Source organism: Zootoca vivipara, chromosome 5 (genome assembly GCF_965207765.1).
Source record: "Zootoca vivipara chromosome 5, rZooViv2.hap1.1, whole genome shotgun sequence".
NCBI lineage: Eukaryota > Metazoa > Chordata > Lepidosauria > Squamata > Lacertidae > Zootoca > Zootoca vivipara.
The window spans coordinates 75948315-75972168 of record NC_142588.1 but is presented as its reverse complement, the minus strand read 5'-3'; the positions used below and the strand labels follow the sequence as shown (position 1 = coordinate 75972168).

General features: G+C 44.9%; 1 protein-coding gene across 4 annotated transcripts in view; it reads left to right on the top strand.

The window, feature by feature from the left end:
• Nucleotides 1-2394: 2394 nt before the first annotated feature.
• Nucleotides 2395-23854, top strand: part of PLCH1 (phospholipase C eta 1) — a 147191-nt gene continuing 125731 nt past the window's right edge. For all 4 annotated transcript variants that reach the window (XM_088669833.1, XM_088669832.1, XM_035133663.3 and 1 more), the window contains exons 1-2: nucleotides 2395-2533; nucleotides 20471-20588. In XM_088669833.1, coding sequence (XP_088525959.1) covers nucleotides 20510-20588 — 79 coding nt within the window. In that variant the 5' untranslated portion in view covers nucleotides 2395-2533; nucleotides 20471-20509. The remainder of the gene's footprint in view (nucleotides 2534-20470; nucleotides 20589-23854) is intronic.

Here is a 23854-nt window from a genome sequence, read left to right as displayed (position 1 = left end):
AAGTTGTGGACTTTTTTATTTACAGTAACTTGTCTGCTATTGAGCACTGACATTTCTAGAGGTGGCTGGAGATACTTAATGGCTTTGGGGGATTTTGTAGTGAGCAGTGATTGTTTTCTAGGACACATTTCGCCTTATCTGGTGGGGCAGTATATAATGTGGCACAAAAAGGAGGCTGAGGCCTGGTTGAAGAAGGGCCTTGCAGCAACACCAAGGCCAAGCAGATGGTGTTTCCTGCAGTGGCCTCTTTTATTTTTCTTGTACATTTATTCTCTGCCTCAAGGCAAGGCCCATGGTTCCCCCGATTCTATCCTCCTAGGGGCGTAGCTAGCTGCTCCGGCACCTGGAGCAGTGGGGGTGGGGCGATCTGCCCATGGGGGCACCACACAGGGGCAAAGCGGCAGTCCGCCCAAGGGGGCAGCACGACGAGCTGCCCACGGAGTCCGAAACAGCAGCGTGGGGCCCCAAGCCACCGTGTCACTCCCAGGAGAGACGCATGGCTTGGGTGCACTGCAGGCCAGGTCCCACAGTAAGTGCCACCCTCCCGCGGTGTGCCATTTTGTCACCCCCCCTCAAGGATGACACCTGGGGCGGTCCGCACCCCCCCCCTTCCTAAGCCCTTCTATCCTCCCAAGAAAAACCACCTTGTAAAGGTAAGTTAGGCTTACAATGTATGTGACTAGCCTAAGGCCATCCAATGAACTAAACTACTGAGCGGAGATTTGAATCTGGATTTCCCAAGTACTAACCTGGCACTGACCACTACACCACATTGGTCCTGCTTTATGGAATAGCAGTGCCTGCCTTGATGCTCGCCTCATCCTCCATACTCAACTTTTTTAAAAAAGTATTATTTTTGTACTGATTGATCGCTGCTCTTTCTCCCTTGCGACCCCTTTTCATGGGAACTGCCTCTCGGGGAAAACCTGTGGGGTGCTTCCTCCCTTTCCCCGCCCTTTCGATCCACAGCAACTTGAAGCAGAGCTTTTCAGTGCGGCTGCCCCTCTTCTTCGGAAACAGCATCCCTGCTGAGAAAACTGGCAGGCCCCTACTAGCTGTACTTTCAAGAAGCAATGGGGAACATTTTCATTTCAGCAAGCTTTCCCAGCTGGATGAAAAGGTGCTCATAGAATTATAGAGTTGGAAGGGACCCAGAGGATCAGCTCATCCGACCCCCTGCAATGCAGGAATAGGCAGCTGCCCTATACAGGGATTGAACCCACACCATGCTCTAACTGAGCTATCTAGGTTTATTTTGTGCTGTTTCAAAACTTACTTTAGTCTGTTGTGGGTTTTTTTGGTACTGTTTTTAAAATTTTTTATAGCTGCTTGAAATATGTGTTTACAGTTTGCCTTGAGACATACATGTACGATGTGATTAACAGCAACAACAATAAATAATGATCTCCTCTCAGCTTACTTTTCCCATGAAAGCTTTGGCACAACCTCCTGCTACAGCTAAACCTGTAACTCAGCATCACAGCCGCATCATAGGATTAAAGCAGAAGGCTCCCCCACAACAAAGCATCCTGGGAACGGTAGTTTCTTAAAGGTGCTGGGATTGTAGATCTGGGACAAAGTAAACTAAAGTTTCACATTACAGGTAGGTAGCCGTGTTGGTCTGGATCGAAGTAAAATAAAAAAAATTCCTTCAGTAGCACCTTAAAGACCAACTAAGTTTTTATTTTGGTATGAGCTTTCGTGTGCATGCACACTTCTTCAGATGCACACGAAAGCTCATACCAAAATAAAAACTTAGTTGGTCTTTAAGGTGCTACTGAAGGAATTTTTTTTAAAGTTTCACATTGTTCTTTGATGCAAACCATTACCGTTTAAAGTGCTATAAATGTGACTGCGCAACTGCAACAACCTCGTAACGCTTCCCTGTTTAGTGTTTACCCCTCTGCCCAGGCGTTCTCTCGCTTTTCTCTGTTGTTTCTCCCCAAGTCGGATTTGATTTGCAAGCCCCTTCCTTTTTTCTTGTAGCCTGCAAAGCTCAGTGCATGGATATTGTAATATATAATCTTTGTTATATTCTTCTGATAAACAAAACCTTAAAAGATGAACCATGTGCCCCATATGTTTGTTTAACAAAATTCATAGCCTGCTTCATCAAAAAGCTGAGGTGGGGGAGCCCAGATGTTTTACCTGCAGTCTATAACAATTGCACGGAGTAATGACACCGTGTAAGATAAGGTACTGTAGCAGTCAATCCGATTTTAACTCCGCATCTGCTAAGTGAAGTGTAAGAGAAGTTAATTAACTTCTGGCAAGTCTCCCTGCATGCTGAGCTGGGAATCCCCATCCGGCAGAATCCACGCCGGGTTTCTCAGCCCTCCGCCGCGCCGTCGGGGGTGGTTTGTTGTATGTTTGAATGAGAAAAGCAGGTTGTGGCGGCAGCCGAAGCGAGCTGGTGCCGGCGCGGATCTCTGGAAAGTACTGCAGAAACCCTACAAAGCCAAGCCTGATTCTGGGCGGCGGAGTAATAATAATAATAAGAGAAAGCAAAAGTCCCGAAGCTGGGAACCGAGAGGTGAGTGCGAATCCTGCAGAGGAGTGGGGTGCTTTGCAAGGGGGCGAAGACCTCCTGGAGCGATAGGCCGTTGGAAGGGGCTTTTGGGAGGCTAGCAGCCTCGCAGTCACTTTGTCTATTAGGAGGGTGCAACCACATGGGCGTAGCCAGGATTTTTGTTGGGGGGCGGGCAGAACCTGTTAAAATATGCATTTTATTGATTTTTATTGATTGGGGGACGCAGCTGCCCCTCCCTGCCCCCCTTGGCTACGCCCATGGGTAGGGGGCTAAACCTGCAATGTGAACACCCACCCACCCCGCACCGGATCCTAGTGAGTCCTTCTTTGCATTGCTGATATTGTAGGGTGGTCTTTTTTGTTTCGCTTTTTTTTTTTGCCTCAAACTGGTTGCGACCCAATTCACCTGCGCCCCATCGGGGCGAAAAGAGAAGCTCCCCTGAATTCCTGGGAAATACACCGGTGGATCGTGTCCCCGATCCTGGCAAAAACGCCCCGGCCGAAGCGCGTTGATTTAAGCTGGAACGCAAATTTGCAACTGCTGCAACGGCATCTTCAAATAAGCGAGGGCACCACAACCTTATCCTCCGCTCCTGTGCATGTTTGCTGGAAAGTCAAGTCCCACCGGGACTGTTGGGCTGCCTTGCGCCACTGCAAAAAAGCGTGCAGACAGAGGATTATTAACCGGCTATCGTTGGGACCACTGGAAGCTGATGGATGGAAAGGGGAAGGTGGGGGGTAGGAGAGTTTTGCCGCCCCATCTTCCCGGGTTGCAGCTCGCTTCTTGTAAAAAGTCGTTTGGGAGCCAAATGGGAAGAGGGTGCCTTTATTGTCTCCCATCTGGTTTTCCAGATCGTCCCTGGTTCCTGCCAGGAAAAAGGTCATTGCTTGGAGCTTCTCTCACCAAAGGGTTTTCCCCACCAGAAAAGCATCACCCTCGTTGGCAGCTCCTTTCTCCACTCCCTCCCTTTGCGGTTGTGGGTTGGAGAGCTCCCTTTGTTGCATGTTTTGGAGGGAGGGAGAGAGATAACAAGTAAAGGAGAAGCTGGTGGGCAGGATCAGCTTCCCAGCAGCGTGTATTCTCATTGATCTTGCGATAAATTGTCCGGCATTGACTGTGTTTGCTCAGCCTGGTCCAGGATTCTAAGGTTAAAATATGGACCAGAAGCCTTTCAGCTGATTTTGGTGTGTGTGTGTGTGTGTGTGTGTGTGTGTGTGTGTGTGTGTGTGAGAGAGAGAGAGAGAGAGAGAGAGAGAGAGCAGTCTTGGATTTTCTCATCCTAAGTGACTAGCAAAGTCAACAGCTCTCTGCTTCAGTTTGCAATCTGTATTATCATTTATTATCATTGTATTTCATCCAATTTGTATACCACTTGATTGTAAAAACAACAACAACCCAACAACAGCCACCCACCCTCAAAGCATTTTGGAATTGTTGAGGGCAAGCATAATCAATATTGTAAAGCACTTTGTAAATTAAAAGAAGTGCTGTATGAGTGAGAAGTTATGCCATTCTAGGCTTGGAAGTAAATCCCAGTTTATTTCAATTGGGGATTACTCCCAAGGAAATGATTATAACTACTGGTAGCTATTATATCCACAGCTGTGAACACTTGAATGCACTGTATAAATGTGGAGCTGCTGTTGTTGGTAGTAAAGCTGTTAGCTATTGTTTATTTAAGGCAAATGCGATTTAGAAGGAAAGCCAAAATGTTCACTTTGCACATGGTTCCATTAACTTTGGGGGTGTCTAGGAAAACTTTGCACTGCTCTATTTCCCTACAACTGATATTGCTTCCATGAAGGTGGGAAAAAAAGATACATATGTATTCATAACTTGTACTGTGCTTTTTCAAGTGTGAGCGTACATTTATCCCATGTGGTGTGTATTCACTTTTTCTGTATTGGAAACTAGTTATCAGCAAAGTAACCCTTTCAGGTACAGGACTGCAGGATGGATTTGGTTCCTTACACATCCCCCTTTAAAGCCCTCAGTTACATATTTCTATCTATCTATCTATCTATCTATCATCTATATTGTTTAGTCGTTTAGTCGTGTCCGACTCTTCGTGACCCCATGGACCATAGCACGCCAGGCACTCCTGTCTTGCACCGCCTCCCGCAGTTTGGTCAGACTCATGTTGGTAGCTTCGAGAACACTGTCCAGCCATCTTGTCCTCTGTCCTCCCCTTCTCCTAGTGCCCTCAATCTTTTCCAACATCAAGGTCTTTCCCAGGGAGTCTTCAGTGGGTCTTCGTTTCCTGTAAGTGAGTGAATTAATTTATGAGTAAATGTACAGAATGGGCTGCAGGACCAATAGGCTATTTATTTATTTATTAGAAGGAATGTCCCAGAATTCCTCTTCTTCTTTTTAAAGTCTCTATCTTATCACTGACAGCACTGTAGAGAAGTGACTGCCTTAATGAGGCCAAACACTTTGGGTGTTTCTGTTTTGATATTGGATGAAGTTATATGTAAACAAAGCCAGCAGTGAACGGTTTGATGATTGATCTCCAAGTGAAGTGGGGAATGTGCTCTTCCTATCTACGGTGGAGAGGTTTTTGAGAAATACGGATGCCCAGTTTCCAAATTTCCCTCTCTTGCAGTATATGCTCTATGTATTAAACAGATGAGTTGATTTACAGGAAAGTCGAGCAAAAGGTGAACCCTTTGATGAGTAGTTGATTGTTTTTCCTGTTGGCTTCCTGGGTCACCGTTCTGCCCCTTTAAGGCACTGGTGAGATGTCACTGCTGACCCAAGAGAGCCATTAAACTAGTTGGAAAAGCACCATTTCCTTGCCTTTCAAAACAAGAGTCTTGGTCTCTGTGCCTGTTTACCAACAGGATTACATCTGGTGCATGTCAATATGCTTAGGTCTCCTGTGTCAACAGTCTTTGCAATTCTTTGGACCAGCTTTTGCCTTTGTTCTTCCATCTTCTTTCAAGCTGCCAACCACTGCAGGTTTGTTTTTTTAAAGTGCTATGATGTTCACCCAGCAATATAACTTTTGTTGGTGACCTCCCCGCTTCCCTCTTTTTCTTGCACTGGATTCCAAATAAATATCATTGTTTCCTCCAATACAGTTGGTGTGCATTTTGGGGAGTCCGCTGGTTGGTAGCTGATATCCTGGCTCTGTGAAAAGGGGCAGGATCAACATCTTTGGGTTGTATGATAATAAAGGGATGCCTTTCTCTTTATGCAATTGATGTGTCCATTGTCGCAGTATAAAACAGTTCAGGCTTCTTTTTTTCATGAGCTGGTTCAAACTTAGAATATCTCAGTTGAGACTCCCATTTCTCTTCCTGTCGGTTTTTCATAGGCAGGAGTTTACTTAGTCATGCGAGCAAGGAAAATGTGAGAATCGTGGAACTATGTTTGGAATCTTGTTAGTTTCTATCCCAGCAACAGATTCAGAGTCTGAAATTCGAGGTGGGGGACAACGACCCCTCTGATTTTAAAGCTGCCATAATCGCCCAGAGTTTTCCAGGTTCAAATTCCCTTGCTTCTGTTGCAGCCTAGGCTATATTGCAGAAGAACATGGAGATTATTCAGCTGGATATAAGTGATGCATTACCAGAACACCCCCCCATCTTTCTTCCACCTATTTTTGTAGACTGCCATCACCAGCTGGTGGCTCTGTGTCTAGCTGTGCAAGGTTTAACAATGCTGACTCAACTTGTGAGGTTGCCTAGGAAATGGAGTAAATGCCTCCGTCCTTTCACCCTGTGAGGCCTATTTTCCAGGATGACTGAAATCATCAGCACTGGGAGTGTGTGTGGAGGGAGGGCCTATCGTCTCCTTGGAATAGTAGTGTGTTTAACCATGGCTACTTCAATGGCAGGAAGTCTTTCAAGCATGTAATGATGGAACGGTGCATTTCGCATGAATGGGTTTCTACAAAAAAGCTATAGGATCCAAACAGTTTGAGGGATCCAGGGAAGGAGACTCACCCTAGCTACATTTATACAGTCATTAGCTTTGGAGAGTCCTGAATAGTAGGTTCTAGCACCCCTCCCCCCCCAAAAAAAAATCTGGTACAACCTTCCTCTCCAACATATGGAGCATGGCAGGGTCCCATGATGTGGATGTAACTGTGTGTGTGGCCACCAAATACAGCCCTCTTCATGCGATGGTAATCATGCATGGGCATATACCCGAAGGAGCGTCCCCACCCCCATTGTTCAGCCTGGACACTGAGGTCCAGCTCCGAGGGTCTTCTGGCGGTTCCTTACTGCGAGAAGTGAGGTTATAGGGAGCCAGGCAGAGGGCCTTCTCAGTAGTGGCACCTGCCCTGTGGAATGCTCTCCCACCAGATGTCAAGGAAATACAGTAAACAACTATCTGACTTTTAGAAGGCATCTGAAGACAGCCCTGTTTAGGGAAGTTTTTAATGTTTGATGTTTTATTGTGTTTTTAATATTCTGTTGGGAGATGCCCAGAGTGGCTGGGGAAACCCAGCCAGATGGGTGGGGTGTAAATAATAATAATAGTAGTAGTAGTAGTAGTAGTAGTAGTTGTTGTTGTTATTACAGTCATACCTCAGTTTAAGTACGCTTTGGTTTGAGTACTTTCAGTTTAAGTACTCCGTGGACCCGTTTGGAACAGATCAATCCACTTTCCATTACTTTCAATGGGAAAGTTTGCTTCAGGTTAAGTATGCTTTGGGTTAAGTACGGACTTCCGGAACCAATTACACTAGTTTTCAGGTTCCTGCCTTCCATCCAGTGTAACATGAAAAGTATTCTTGAGTCTTGGGCTAGGAATGGATGGCTGTCCTCGCATTCAGTCTGAAAGAGGTTTAGGCTTGTTTGACTATTCCAGGAGTCGCCAACTTGGTACCCAGGGGCTCCATGGCTGTTGTTGTTAATTAATTTTTTATACCGCCCTTCATCAGGGTGGTTCACAGACTAAAACACAAGTAAATAATTGTGTACAAGGCTCTTCTCTACCCCACCCCTATTTAATCCACAACAGTCCTGTGAAATAGATGGAGGATTAGCAACTGACCCAAAGTGAGAATCGCATGGCTGAGCAGAGATTTGAAATTTGGTCTCTCCAGTCTTAGTCCAACATACTAGATACATTACTTTAGCACCCTGGCTCTTACGAAATGAAGAGTCAGAGAAGATATTTGGCTAGTACTGTATATGGCAAACTGACTTGAGACCAGCTTGCACCATACATGTGAAATGGGTACATTTACCGTAATTGTTAACATTTTAAAGGACAGCAAAGAAAAGAACTGCTGTCGACCTCGTTCACCCGTAACGCTGAGCCAAATCGTGGCTTAGTGTGAAAGAGCCTTGACTACCGGTACAACTCATGGTTTGTTTCAAGAACATGCAAAGCCAAACTATAGCTTAGTTCAGCGCAGCAGCAGAATGACTGCTGGCGGCCATAATCTCCTTCCTGAGAGCGTGCTTATTCATACTAAACTGTGGTCTGGCTTTGCGTTACGTGTGAACCAGGCTGTTGTCTGGCTGGTGCCACTTTTTTTTAATATATATGGTTGATGTGGAATAAAAAATGGAGAGAGTGAATAACTGTACGCTTTAGCTAGCGTAGGTTGTTTCATTCAATTTACAAGATGTGGGAAGTGCAAAAACCGATCCTGTGGAAATAAACCTTTTAGGTGAATTGACACACCTCCTGGCAAAACACACACAGGGGGGGGGGGAGGTTGAGTAGGAGACAATTCTGTATAGATTGAAATGTAAATTGATGCTGCTCCGAGTGTCAATGAAGATTAATGACCTCTTCACATGTCAGTGAGCAATGGCTAGTCCTGCAGAGCAGCATCTGTACAGCAAGCACAGAAGCGCATGAAAGCGCCACTGATTAGTTTGTGGATTTTGGCTTAAGCGCTGGGTCACATATTGAATGCATAGCTTGGCCACATGACCTTCCTATGGAAATATGTGAACCCTTCACAGGCAGAATTTTATTAAAAAAAAAAAATACACACCATGAGTGCTGTTTTAGTGGTCCACTCAATTCCCTGCTCTAGATCTGCTTCTTGATGTCCTTTAACCAGAGATTATAGTGGGACTTTCTGCATGTGAAGTTTGTGCTCAGTGAATGAGTTTTATTTATTTATTTTGGGGGCATGTTTATGCCTCCCTTTAGTGTAAAAAAAGGGGACGGGGAGGAATTGAACCCAGGGTGAGTGGGCTTGCAACGAAATAGCCAATAATTCTAATGACTAATCGTAAAATGCAGCAGGATCGATAGCCTGCCCTCAGCTCACACCAGATGACTACAAAGTCAGGGCAAGTGAAACAGTACTTGCCATCATTTGAGATAAAAGAAAAGCCGGCACCAGCAAGAATCGATGGGAGGCATTCCACAAATAAGGCCATAAGAGGAACCTTGTTGGATCAGGCCAAAGCCCTATGTCTAGTCCATCTCTAACATATTTCTATCCCCTTCCAAGGCCTGACGGTTCCCTACTCAGGAGTATATTGCCTGGGATCCAGTTTTGCAGAGTGACCCCAACCATGTCTACTCAGCCCTATTGCACTTTTACTCCTAGGTAAATGGGGTTAGCTACACAGCCTTGGCCTCCAGAGGCAGCAGGAGGCAAGGCACCTGTTCCCTCCATGTCCCTGTTGCCCACCCACCCCACACCTGTGTGAGCCAGACTTCAGGTATGTCACACAACAGATCAAAAGGCAGACAGGTGGCAATACCTGCAAGGACACAAGCTCCGCTTACATCTCATGCTGAATCGGGGATGAGCCTTTGTTGTCAGGTGGCAGGTCCAAATCTCTAGAGACTTGGTGGATAAACACACATTAAAGACCCCTTATAAGAAAAGACAACAGCTAAGCACCAGGAGCCTACAGCTTTTTTAAGACTGCTTGGGTCTAAGATATCCAAAGAACTGTTTTCCCCCCAACCAGCCTCCCTACTCCTCATTCCTCTAACATGGTTGGCCAAGACTAGAGACAGGGCCCTTTCAGTAGTGGCACCAAAATTATTGGACTCTATTCCATGAAACTTGGAGGGCCCTTCTCCGCTTGCCAGCTTTAAAGACACAGTACCAAAAGAAGACCCAGGTGGCGCTGGGTTAAACCACTGAGCCTAGGGGCCCCAGGTGGCGTTGTGGTTAAACCACTGAGCCTAGGGCTTGCTGATCAGAAGGTCGGCGGTTCGAATCCCTGAGACGGGGTGAGCTCCCGTTGCTCGGTCCCAGCTCCTGCCAACCTAGCAGTTCGAAAGCACGTCAAAGTGCAAGTAGATAAATAGGAACCGCTACAGCGAGAAGGTAAAAGGCGTTTCCGTGTGCTGCTCTGGTTCGCCAGAAGTGGCTTTGTCATGCTGGCCACATGACCTGGAAGCTATACGCCAGCTCCCTCAGCCAATAATGCGAGATGAGCGCGCAACCCCAGAGTCTGTTACGACTGGACCTAATGGTCAGGGGTCCCTTTACCTTTACCAAAAGATCAGGCAAATGGCCCATCTAGTCCAGGGTCCTGTTCTCACAGTAGCCAACCAGCAAGCAGGATTTGCTTCCAGCTGTGGTGGCCAAGTATAGCCATCATTTTAAAAGTAAAATAAAATCAGGAGGGCTTTTAGCCTCACAGGAAAGCAAGGTTTTCTCTGAAGACTGCAATTTATCTGCTGGGCTTACCCTTGTTGCATTGTGTTTGACCATACTGTTAGATCATGGTGCTGTGTTGGGAACTGCTGCTCACCTTGAACAATACGTATGGTTTAGAGCAGGTGGGAGAGTCCCACAAAAAAAAATATTTGAAAATATATATCGCTAGCAGCTGATACGAGTTGTGGTTCACAGCATCTGGAAGGCACCAGGTTGGGGAAGGCTAGTCTACACTGGCTGGTAGCAGCTGTCCAGAGTTTCAGGCAAAAGTTTTTCCCAGCCCTACCTAGAGATGCCCTGGATTGAACTTGAGACCTTTCTGTGTGAAAACAGATGCTCTACTGCTGAGCTACAGCCCTCCCCACCAAAGGGGGAACCAGAGTGCTACGCTTAAGTAAAATGTGATAGTCTGTTACTACTGTGCCCTATGCATGATTTGAAAATACCAGAGTGATTTGTCTGAAATCACTCATGTCAGTTGAAAGTGAGGTCCGTCCGGCACCGAGGGCCTTCTGGCAGTTCCCTCCCTGCGAAAAGTGAGGTTACAGGGAACTAGGCAGAGGGCCTTCTCAGTAGTGGCACCCTCCCTGTGGAACGCCCTCCCTTCAGATGTCAAGGAAATAAACAACTACCTGACTTTTAGAAAGCATCTGAAGGCAGCCCTGTTTAGGGAAGTTTTTAATGTTTGATGTTTTATCGTGTTTTTAATATTCTGTTGGGAGCCACCCAGAGTGGCTGGGGAAACTCAGCCAGATAGGCAGGGTAAAGGTAAAGGGACCCCTGACCATTAGGTCCAGTCGTGGCCGACTCTGGGGTTGCGCGCTCATCTCGCATTATTGGCCTATTGGCCGAGGGAGCCCGGCGTATAGCTTCCAGGTCATGTGGCCAGCATGACAAAGCCACTTCTGGCAAACCAGAGCAGCACATGGAAACGCTGTTTACCTTCCTGCTGTAGCGGTTCCTATTTATCTACTTGCATTTTTACGTGCTTTCGAACTGCTAGGTTGGCAGGAGCTGGGACCGAGCAACAGGAGCTCACCCGTCACAGGGATTCGAACCGCTGACCTTCTGATCAACAAGCCCTAGGCTCAGTGGTTTAACCCACAGCGCATTTTCACCATGCAGGGCACCTGATAAGAGAGTATTTGCTAAATCATTGCAGATGACAACCCTTTGTCTGTACTCTGCAGATTAGCAGAAAATTTAAAGGAATATCTAATCATCATTCTGTGTTACCTGCCACTTGCCTCTGGGGACGTATTCTGATGGCTGGTGATTAGTTTGTGACATAATGACTATTATTTAGCGTTGGGTTTTCTGAGTCTGCCTTCCTTACAGGGGGGGTCCAGACAGTTACCGGGGAGATGCAAGCTTCTTCTGGCATATCCCGGCAGAGCCAGGTGGCACAATAGAGTCAGTTGCACGTCCTTCCCTTTCAGCTGATAACCAGAGGATGTCTTTGCCTCCCTGGGGTCCACGTCCCTCCTTTGGGGGGCCTTAAAGTGTGGCTTCCCTTTTCCTTTGTACTGCTTGCCCCTGGGGCAAAGACATCAGTCAACGCTGCTAGGCAAGCCATCTGTCTTTGTTTTCTCATTAGGAGAGGGTTTTAAGTAACCTTAATGGGGAAAGGAAAGAGAAGCGGACTGCTTGACAACCCCGACTCTAGAGAGGACCTATCGAGATCAAGATCATGTGGTGACTTGGCCTGCATACACACCATACTTTTAAAGCACACGGCTTCACCCAAAGAATCATGGGAACTGTAGCTTACTCTTTACAGAACTATAATTCCCGACACCTTTAAGAACCATGGGAGCTGTCCTTTGTTAATGGTGTTGGGGGCTGTAGCTCTGTGAGGGCTAAGCTATAGTTCTCAGGATTCTTTGGTAGCCATGTGCTTCAAATGTTTGGTATGTGCTGTGCAGTGCACACACAACAGATTGACCTGGGAAAACCTTAAGGTGCTAGAATGGACTCTGGGAGAATGCCATGTTTGAAATCTCATTATTTGAAAAAGGAAAGTGGCAGCTCCATCCCCCCCCCAAGCTCTATTGCATGGCCCTACAGAGCCTAGGGCTTGCCAATCAGAAGGTCGGTGGTTCGAATCCCCGCAACGGGGTGAGCTCCCGTTGCTCGGTCCCAGCTGCTGCCAACCTAGCAGTTCGAAAGCACACCAAAGTGCAAGTAAATAAATAGGTACCACTACAGCAGGAAGGTAAATGGTGTTTCCGTGTGCTGCTCTGGTTCGCCAGAAGCGGCTTTGTCATGCTGGCCACATGACCTGGAAGCTGTACAACTCGGCCAATAACGCGAGATGAGCACCACAACCCCAGAGTTGGTCACGACTGGACCTAATGGTCAGGGGTCCCTTTACCTTTACCATTAGGCAGAGTGAGGCACCTGCATCAGGTGGCTAGCAAGGAATGGTGGTAGGTAAGTGTGGGAACACAGAACTTTATAGGGCATGCATCAAGTCTGTGGTGCTCAGCTGCTGAGGAAGATGCTGTCCCATCACTCTGGTTGTAGCTCAGCCGGTTTTGGTATGGGGAATGGGGAGGCTGGCCCTGGTCAGTGGCAAAGGTCTTCACTGCTTTCCGCTGTGCATGCTTTCTGCTTGTATTTCTCCTGTGCACGCAGACATGGAGCACACCTATGTGGCCATATCCAGTTCACTCTTAATGTATATGGGGAGCCATAAGTCAATCCTGCATCCCTGTGTGTCTCTCCCCCATGATACATTCACTCATGATACATGCCATCCTTTGTATTAACTCACTTCATGAAGCTTGAACATATAGCTTTGTCCAAGATGCAGCACTGATCTGGAAGTAATAGGGTCACCTCCTTGTTGACCTCACTCTTTCTCTGCTCTACTCTTCAAAAGGGTTTGCAAAATCTTGTAGTGGCTATATTGTTGTGTGGTTGTTTTGTAGTAAGATTTAGACTACCTAATATCTACTGTATCTATCTATCTATTATCTTTATACTTTTATGGTAACTTTGAGGAACCTTATAGTTCTCCAGATACTATTAGACTACAGCTTTCATCATCCCGAAGTGTTGGCCTTACTGGCTGGGGCTTGCAGCATTGCTCTTTGATTCATTTGTGGCTATTTCTGGGACACTTTGTGAAATATTGGCCAAGAAAACGAGCTGCTCTAATTGGAACGTGTTCCATGTCTTTGAAACAAAATATAAAAAAAATCCTTCCAGTAGCAGCTTAGAGACCAACTAAGTTTGTCATTGGTATGAGCTTTCGTGTGCATGCACACTTCTTCAGATACACTGAAACAGAAAATACCAGACCCTTTATATATAGTGAGACCGTGGGGAGGGGTATTACAGTGGTGCCTCGCTTAATGAATGCCCTGCTTAACGAAATTTCCGCTTAACGAAAGGTTTTTTCTAGCGGAGGTTGCCTCGCTAGACAAATGCGTTTTACGAAAAATTCGTCTCGCGAATCGCGGTTTCCCATAGGAATGCATTGAAATTCAATTAATGCGTTGCTATGGGCAAAAAAAATTCAAAAAAAAATTCAATGCATTTCTATGGGATTCGCTAAACAAATTTTTCGTTATAAGAAAAGACCTGTGGAACAAATTAAATTCGTCTAGCGAGGCACCACTGTACTCAGAAGGCTGGTGGGAATGGTGGGAATACCTGCTCTGTGTCTTTGTGTGCCTGCTGTTCCAGTGTGCCTGCTGTTCCAGACTTGGGCTCTGGCAGTGGGAAAAAGAGAGCATTAAATAGCCATCTGTGTCGATCAATAGGATTCCCTGCTGATTAGGCAATATATTTGACTGATAGAATTGAAACAAAAGATGGGGTGGGAGGCATTGAAGGAAGCGGAGATTAGTTATCTCCTCACCCAGTGAGCCTCTCATTTTAATGCATTTAAGCTCTTTGGACCTTAGCAAAAAGATGAGACTAGGATTATGACTCTGTTTTCAACCTTGTTGACAATTCTTCCACCCAGTCTGAGCTACAGTATCTTTCAGGTTGCATGCGGCATATATGCATCTCTAAATAAATAAATAAACAATAAGAAAAAAACCAACAACAAATGGAAGTGTCTGGATCTTTACTGGCAAGAAGGCCAATTAGGTCAAAACAGAAGGATCCTTTCCCAGGGTCTTTCGGCTTAGGTGACCTCATCTTTGGTTCACTCTTGAACACAAGATGGAGACTAGCAGCCAAAGCCGCCTAACAGGCCACAGGTTTTCCACCCCTTGCCTAAGTGGTCTGCTTAAATATTTCTCAGAAAACAATCCCTCTCTCTTCCTATACTGTGATTCTTTGTGTGTTTCCCCCCAACGTCAGGGTCACTGGCATTCTGTTACAGACATCTTATCCCATCTATTGGATGGCAAAAACTAATTACTGTAGACTAGTTCAGATTCTTTCAGCATTTAATCACAGGGTTCTATGGAGACACTGAGTTATTATAGTTGGTGTAAATCTGGTTGGTTTCATCTTGATTCTTTGACCAGAAGGCTCTTGTTTTTGCTGTTGTGGATGTTTTGTTGTTGTAATTTGATGACAACAAATTGTACATTCCCTCTCTTGCTGTTTTCAGGCTTGTCTAGAAGGTTCTTTTGATGTCTGCACTCCCAGGAAGGCTGCAAGAAGTGTCCCTTAATCCTCTAGCCCAGCTTAACATGCACACATTATTTAAATTGTTCCTAGGTAACTTCCTTTTGCTTTGGAACAGGACAAGGCTTCCAGGGAGAGTGTGATGTGATCGGCAGTAATATTGTCTAAATTAAATGTGCTTCCTGCCTCTTTGATTTCTGGGAGGTAAGAACAGAATGAGAGTTGGTTTGTAGCATCTTGTAGCCTCTCTAGCCATATTGGCAATAGATTCAGCAAGCCAAGCTAGATGGAACTGGGCAGGCTGAAAGCGGATATGTGAATTGTTCTTAAGTACCACACTAAAAGATTCTTCCAAACTGGAAGAAGCCCAGCGATTTTCAAAGGTTTGCTCTTAAATTATTTTATTATTATTATCATTTATTAAACTTACATACATCTCAGGGTGCTTCACAAGATAAAATGCACTGAAGGTTAAACTGAGAATAGAAACAGAGGGTATTTGACTAATATTTGCTGTACTCATAGAGTCCATCTTATAATGGGTCTTGAGGGAATCTACAAGGTTTTTTGTTTGTTCGTTTGTTTATGTGGAGGCAAAGTATGTATGGTTACCAACAAACAAACAAAGACAGACAAACAAACAGAAAATAACTAGCATCAGAGAACAGGTTTAAATTTCTGGCAGATTTGGTGGGTGAGTAATGGCGAGCTGTTTTACTACGGTAGACCTGTCCTGAGAAGCTGGGTCTATCTCTCTGTTGTTTCTCAGTGGGCTGCTGGCTGTAGGTAGGCCTGGAATCCAAGCAACAACTTTCCACTTCCCTCTAAAACACCCAGTTCTTTCCCTAATTCCCTGCAGGAGTCTGTATCTGTTTCCTTCCTTTCAGTGTGACCATACTTGTTACAATTTATCAGTGAAACCTAGAGTTTTTAGTTACTTACCCATAAGCAAGGGGGTCATCAAGTTGATGTTGATGATGGCTTGTTTCCCCCAGATGCCTTTGGGTGCTTTTTGTCTGCAACTCCTGTCCTAGGGAAGAGCTGTAGGATGGCATGGTTTGCATGCAAAAAAGTCCCGGGTTCAAGTCAGATCAGGCTGAGAAAGACCTTAAAACCCCAGGGAGCTGCTGCCGATCATAGCTGGAGTAGATAGCATTCAGCTAGACCAGGCATGTCAAACCTGCGGCCCTCCAGATGTTTTGGACTACAATTCCCATCTTCCCCAACCACTGGTCCTGCTAGCTAGGGATCATGGGAGTTGTAGGCCAAAACATCTGGAGGGCCGCAGGTTTGACATGCCTGAGCTAGACAGACCAACGGCTTGTCTATTATGAAGTGATGTGGCAGTTACTTAAATTTCCCCTCTATTCACACATTTGAAAGCTTGGCCTTAAAAATACCTCCCTTTGCAGGCCCTGCATTGAGCAAACTGGATTTTGCAAGGCATCATTTGTAGGATTAAAGAAAAGAGTTCTCAAAAATTAATTGAGTGAGATTATGGGAACAAAGGAAGCCTTGTGGAGAGAAATCCAATGGTCAACTTCTTAATGAGTTATATGTTAGTCCCTGAAAATAATAGTGGCAATTGTTTGCATTGTTTGGGGCCCTGGCTCCAAACAATGGACAAAACCATAGAAGCTGATGGAGGGTAATTGTTTTTTTTATTTAAAAAAATGGTTTCCTCCCCTTTTGGTACCAGTATCTTCAGTTTCACATAGATATCTCACTGCATTGGCCTTGATCATGAATTTGCTCATTATGCATTTTCATTGGAACTCTCACGAGTAGCTAGCAAAACACCTGCCCCTATGGTATGTCTAGGGGGAGGGTTTGTATATTGTACATGGTGTGTGGGGGGGGATTCCTTGTGGAATCTGGCTTTACACCGTCAGGGATAGAGCAGCCATAAGAGCATCTCCATGTGCAGATATTCTTTCCATAGTTCATGCAAAGGGGAGAAACTTCAGAGGGATGCATTTGGGAACACCATTGTATGAGGGTCTAAATCTACCCCTTGTATCTCTGGAGCAGGCTTGGTTCTCCAAAGCTAAAGTTCTTAATAGCACCACTGTGGCTTTTGCTTGCACAGAGCCATCCTGGATTCAATTCTGTGGTCACACTAGATGAATATAAAGCAGGCAACTTGTTAAATCCAAGGCCGGAACAGAACCTTCTTGCAGACTGAAAAGACAGGTCATTCGGTAGAGCGTGAGACTCTTAATCTTAGGGTTGTCGGATCAAGCCCCACATTGAACACAAAGATTCCTGCATTGCAGGGGGTTGGACTAGATGTCCCTTGTGGTCCCTTCCAACTCTACAATTTTTGATGTACCCATTATTTTAAGGGTGGGGAACCTGTGGCCACGACATACCTTCCAACATTTCTCCAATGAAAATAGGGACATCCCATTCCACAATTTTAAAATTTTTTTTTTTTACTATTTATCTCCCACCCATCTGACTGGGCTTCCAACATATATAAAAACATAATAAAACATTAAACTTTTTTTATAAAAAACACCAAATTCCTATACAGGGCTGCCTTCAGACAACTCTTGGGATGTGTGTGTGCGCATAACTCCACGCCCTCCAACATTTCTCCAATGAAAATAGGAACGTCCTAAGGAAAATTGGGACATTCTGGGATCAAATCGGAAACCGGGATGGCTTCTCTAAATCAGGGACTGTCCCTGGAAAATAGGGACACTTGGAGGGACTGCCCTGATTTGCTGTTGGACTCCAGCTTTCTTCAGCCCCACCCAGCAAGGCCCAAAGGCGATGGGAGCTGCTGTCCAAAAGCATTTAGAGCAGTGTTTCCCAACCTTGTGCCTCCAGCTGTTTTCAGACTACAATTCCCATCATTCCTGACCACTGGTCTTGCTAGCTAGGGATGATGGGAGTTGTAGTCCAAAAACAGCTGGAGGCACAAGGTTGGGAAATACTGGTTTAGAGGGCCATGGATTCCCCAGCCCTGCTGTAACATAACATCTCAGTCTAGTAGGTGGAGACTGTTGGAACTTGGCATTTTACAGCTCACCTGGCAGCCGCAGACAACAGGGGATTTAATGCAGAGAAATAAGCAGGCTTGTAGGAGAAGGGCGGATCTCTGTCAGAAAAGTTTCTATGCTTTCTGTGGAGCAAAGGAAGCCCATCCTTTGGCCTCCATCTCTCCTTGGGCTGCCCACTTGGTGGAAAGCAGGCTAATAAATTGCCAATGCTGGATTTCCCTGCTGGCAGAGAAGGGGGCTTGGAGATGCCAAATAATACTCTTTGGGCAAGCTATTAAAAATAAAGAAAGGGCAGGCTAGTAGCTTAACGTGTGCTTACTTACGAGGCTGCTTTATTCATCCTGAAAATAGTGCATGAAAGCTACCAGAGCATGAAAGTACCTTTTGCTTTGATCTATAGAACCTGTTATGGAAAAATTGCCCCTAAAATGCACAGCCTTTTAGGAAGGACGGACGCAGATCGGAAGCTCCAAAATTTGCACTAAGTTCAGCTCCGCCGGGAAATGACAGAGACCACACGATGCTGTCAGGAAAAACAAACTGATCCTTTTATTACAGAAAAGAAAGAACTACAGCTGTAGGGTCCCTGCCTCAAAGAATGTAGGAAGGAACCCCGGGAAATGGTGCATCTCCCTTTTATACCTTTCTGTCCCCACATGGAAATCCCTGGACTGGGAGGGACAGGAAAGACAAGGAAAATGGGTGCTTAGGGGATTAACTGGGTGTTGATACTATTTCTTCATATGGTGAAATGTCAATTGTTCTCCTTCTTGCTGATGAGTTTCCCTTTGTTTGATCAGTCTAGATGGGAGTTGAGGTGGGGACGTTCCTGGCGATTGCCGAGGGGTTGGGGTCCATCCGGCAGGTGTTTCCCCCCAGGTCACGCAAGGATGATCCCTGGGATTATGTAAAAGGTGACACTTCTGGAGGTTTGAATAAACTGTCCCAGTTAATCCATCTTTGTCCATGTGTGTCTTTTGAATCAGGGTGGCGATGGGGCAAGGTTCAGGTGGGCTGGGGTCATGCATGGGTTATGCAGCATTTCCTTTTACAGGAGACATATCTAATACAGAGAATTCTATGCAAAAGGTAGTAGTCCTGATATATAAAGGTTCTGAGACATAAAACAGCAATTCTAATACAGAGAGATCCTAGCATACGTCATGAATAAGACAGCAATTCTAATACAGAGAGAATCTAGCATAATTTAAGGCAAAAGGTTCTGTAGTGATAATCTAAAGGAGTCTGGGGCAGAGGGGAAGGTGGAGAAGGGAAATGTGCGAGCTTATGCTAACTGTTGTGCATATGCAGATCCTTAAGCCTTCCTTAAGGCAGGTTGCGTCCAAGCGGGAGGGGTGAAGGTCTTTGAAGTGGAGCGGAGATGGGGAAGATGGCGTTGAACAGGATTCTGGGTATTGCAGCTGTCAAATTCGGTCACCCCTCTCTGTTCATTAATAATGGTGTCCTGATTCTCTCTCCCCCCTATAATTTTCTATAACAAACCTTTTAATGAGGGTGAAAGAGGAGAGCGCAAAATATGGTCTGAAGCTCAACATCAAAAAAGCCAAGATCATGGCCACTGGTCCCATCACCTCCTGGCAAATAGAAGGGGAAGAAATGGACGCAGTGAGAGATTCTACTTTCTTGGGCTCCTTGATCACTGCAGATGGTGGCAGCAGCCCCGAAATTAAAAGACGCCTGCTTCTTGGGAGAAAAGCAATGACAAACCTAGACAGCATCTTAAAAAGCAGAGACATCACCTTGCCTACAAAGGTCCGTATAGTTAAAGCTATGGTTTTCCCAGTAGTGATGTATGGAAGTGAGAGCTGGACCCTAAAGAAGGCTGATTGCCAAAGAATGGATGCTTTTGAATTATGGTGCTGGAGGAGACTCTTGAGAGTCCCAGGGACTGCAAGAAGATCAAACCTATCCATTCTGAAAGAAATCAGCCCTGAGTGCTCACTGGAAGGAAAGATCCTGAAGCTGAGGCTCCAGTACTTTGGCCACCTCATGAGAAGAGAAGACTCCCTGGAAAAGACCCTGATGTTGGGAAGGATTGAGGACACTAGAAGAAGGGGACGACAGAGGACGAGATGGTTGGACAGTGTTCTCAAAGCTACGAACATGAGTCTGACCAAACTGCGGGAGGCAGTGGAAGACAGGAGTGCCTGGCGTGCTCTGGTCCATGGGGTCACGAAGAGTCGGACACGACTAAACGATTAAACAACAACATAGGAAAAGATTGGAGAGCATCCATCACCACACCTAGAGGGCAGCAGGCTAGCTTACGAGGTGCAGGTGTAATAATGGACAAAACACCTTGCCTCTTTTGCCAACAGAGACTGGCTACCTCCCTCCTCCCTCCCTCTGCTCAGTGGTGAGGCTGGCCTAGGCTGAGATGGGGTGAGAAAGCAATGGATACTTGAATACCTGCATTGTTAAACCCATATCCCTTGGCATGCAAACTGTTTCTCTTCCTGCTTTCTATGAGTGGGCAGTAATTTTGTGAAAGTGAGCCTAAGCACCTTGATGATGGGCTAATTGCAGATAACTAGAAGTTGTCCAGCCCCAGCCAATAATTGCTGAAGCATTTTGAGTAAAGCAGGAATTAATTTTTTTAAAATATATATATGAGAAATAGCCCCCAAAGAATTCTTTTATTAGGAATAATATCACTGAATTGTTCTTCCTTTCAACTTAATAATTACCTTCACTTACCCCTCCTTAATTTTGCAGGAGAGTTGTCTTTGATGCTAAGAAGAAAACCTCCTTAGGATGAGTTACTGGAACCTGGATAAGAGAACCTGTCTGCAGTACTGCAGGCATTTTTTGGTGGACAATGGAGTTTTTCATGGTAAGTGGCACCTTACCCCTCTAGCTTCTGCCGTCTCTTGTTTCTTACCTCCCTTTAAGTGTGGCTGAAATTACACAGTGGGGCCTACATAACAGATGGTCCTTATCTAGCTGCAGAGATCCAGTCTAAAGGCCGAATTTTATTCTGAGAAGCGGGGCTTTCTCACTCGCTGGTTTGTTAACACTTTCGTAGGCTTTTAGCGGAAAGGGAGCAAACCTTTGGGAGCAAAGCAAAATTGGCTGCGTAAGTGTCAGCTGCCTTGTTGATATCATCACGCTGTCATTCTGATAGTTGCACTTTGAAGTCGGAATCTGATATTTTGTGGATTCTGGTGTGCACTTCCCAGACCAGAACATACTGCAGTTATCCTTTTGGATTTTGGACTTTTCTGAATTTTGCAGTGCAGTTCTAAGCTTAAAAAAACCCCTCTCAAAAACTGTTTCGAAATGTGGCTTTTGTGAGCAAATGCAATACAAAAATGTATTGAAATGCAAATTTTTGGCTTGATTTTTTTTTATAAAAAAATGCAGGTTAACACAGAAGCAGGAAGGAATGGCTTTGGTTGCTGCTGTTGTTACTGTTACCATCTAACCAACTGCCTCAAGGGGATGTGAGGAAGAGGAAACCCAAGGCTTATACAGTGGTACCTCTACTTACGAATTTATTGCGTTCCGAACACACATTTGTAAGTCGCAAAAATTTGTAAGTCGAATCCCATAGGAATGCATTGGGAGAAAAAATTCGTAAGTCGAAGCAACCCTATCTAAAATTTCGTAAGTAGAAAAAATCCTATCTAAACCACATCCAAGATGGCGGACGGAGCTCCATTCATAAGTAGAAACATTCGTAAGTAGAGTTATTCGTAAGTAGAGGTACCACTGTATTATCCCCTTCCACACACCCCCACATAAAGTGTGATTTGCAACCGTTTGCTTGAGCTTTAACCACCGAAATCCTACACTGGGGGGCAGTATTGGACTTAAAACGAAAGAATTTCATTCCTTCACATCGTCTCAAACAGCCTTGTAAAATCATAAGAAATGATATATAATTAGATTTCTCTTGTCTGGAGACATTATTAAACACAGCGACTTGCAATTTTGCAGCAGTTTTTTAAATAAAAGAGGTATAAAACGGCATTTCAGTGTCTAGTATTAAAATGAGAATCACTTTTTATGACTGCTTTTTCAAAGGGTGGCGTGTTTTGGACCCCCTATCCCAGTAGAAGCTGCCCAAGCCCCTTGCAGCATATAGGGGTGTCTCTGAATGCAAATTCAGTGGTGTTCTTGCTGCTGCAGCTGCAGGTTTATTTGTCTGCTCCTGCCCTTTCTTGCCTGCTATGAGCCAGAAGAAATGGTGGTGGGTCCTTGACTTAACTCTATACACCTTCTCAGGCTCGGTACCCAGGATCTGCATCAGCCAGGGGCCCCTCAACCTTTGGCCAGAAATGGTGGCAGAACCCAAAAGACCACCAGAGAACTGGGCTTTGCTCCTCTTGCTATGGCCAGGTGCGCTTTCCACTAGGAAATGTGGAACTTCCAAAGGGTAGAATTCCTTGATATTAGCATTTTTTTGTTTGTTTCAAGATTCAAAATTACATTTTAACACTAATCCTATTCTACAATGCTAATGACTTCCTGCTCACCGACCCTCAATGTTTATAATTGTAATTTACATATAATTGCATTTTAAAGTACCCTCATATTGAGTTTCATCCTCTTCATCAGGTTTCTTAATATAATCTACTATTTCCACCCCACCCCCCTTAAACCGCAAACCCTGCTATGGACTTAGAGTTGCTTTTAAAATAAATTGGAATTCAACAACACCTGAAGGACGCCACATAGATACCCCTGGTTTAGTGTGATATGTGAATATGGCCTGTATCTCTTTAGTTCAGCTGAAGTATTCCCGAGGAGAGGAGAGGTTATTTGTATTCATTTTCATTTCTGCCTGCCTGCCTGTGTGTGTTCTACAGAAGTTACCTGCTTTGATGCTAATTGTGATGCAAATGTGAAAAGGACCGAAAAGCCAATATTCGTCTTTTTTGTTGTTGTTCTAAAGCTAGAATTACAATTAGCTTGAATTAATTTAAATTCTCATCATACTGGAAACACAATATTCACCAGGTTGCTGTTGTGAAGTTGAGAATCCTGGAGATAATATTGATTAGCATCTCTCATATATTTATTTTTTGTGTGAAGAAACTATGAAATATATCACTAGGCAATGATTTTATCCTGCCTCTTCATTATGCTTTATGTTTGGTTCAAAAATTAATCCATGTTTCAGGAGCTGAGGTCCCCCGCCCCAGGAATTAATCTGATTAAAGATAGCAACATTTTGTTTGTGTCTGCCCTGTCTTCTTCCCTGTTGGAGCTACTACTAGGTGTGACTGCAAGTAAGGACTTGGGAACCTAGGAACCAAGCAAGTCCTCCTGGTCTAGGCTGCTACTAATCTCGGGGTTATTCTTTTTATTATTTCATTTTTTATTTATCGCATTTCTATACTGCCCTTCATCTGTGGCTCAAAGGGTGGTTTACAATATAAAAACCCAAAGATACATAACATAATAACAAACAAAAACAATACCCCTTCATGGTTTAAAAGGCCATAGATTGTTTAATTAGTCAAAGACCTGGGAGAAAATGAATGTTTTGCCTGGGGTCTAAAGATATGTAGTGAAGGCTCCAGGTGAGCCTCCCTGGAGAGAGCATTCCACAAGTGGGGAGCCACTGCAGAAAAGGCCCGTTCTTGTGTTGCCTCTCGCAGAGGTGGCTGGTTTCTTCATTTCTTCTGTCCCTTGCACTGCTGGCTTGTGGCCCCCTCCATCTTTACTCAGAGAGAATGTGGCCCTCGAATGAAAACATCTTGCCTATCTCTGATTTATTTAGGACTTATAATTTGTCAATTATAGCCTTTTTCTGTTTTTAGATTAGCCTTATAATATTTGCTTGATTCGCTTATATCTATAGTCTCAGGAATGTTAGGGTCATTCAATTGCCTAAGCGGAAAGCAGACACGACATGTTTAATGAACAGCTCGTTTTCTTTGATCAGTTCCAAGAAGAGCCCTTTCCCTTTTTTAGTGCTATTATTCCTGGTTTGGAGGGAATTATTCTTCCCCCTCTCTTTTGATGCCTGTCTGATGCATACAACTCCTTGTTTAAAACTGCATTTAATAGCGGTGGATCCACTTTGCTGTATAAAATCTGTTCCTTTCTTCTCTGCCTTGGAGACCTTGGTCTTAAGAATGAATTGAGTGG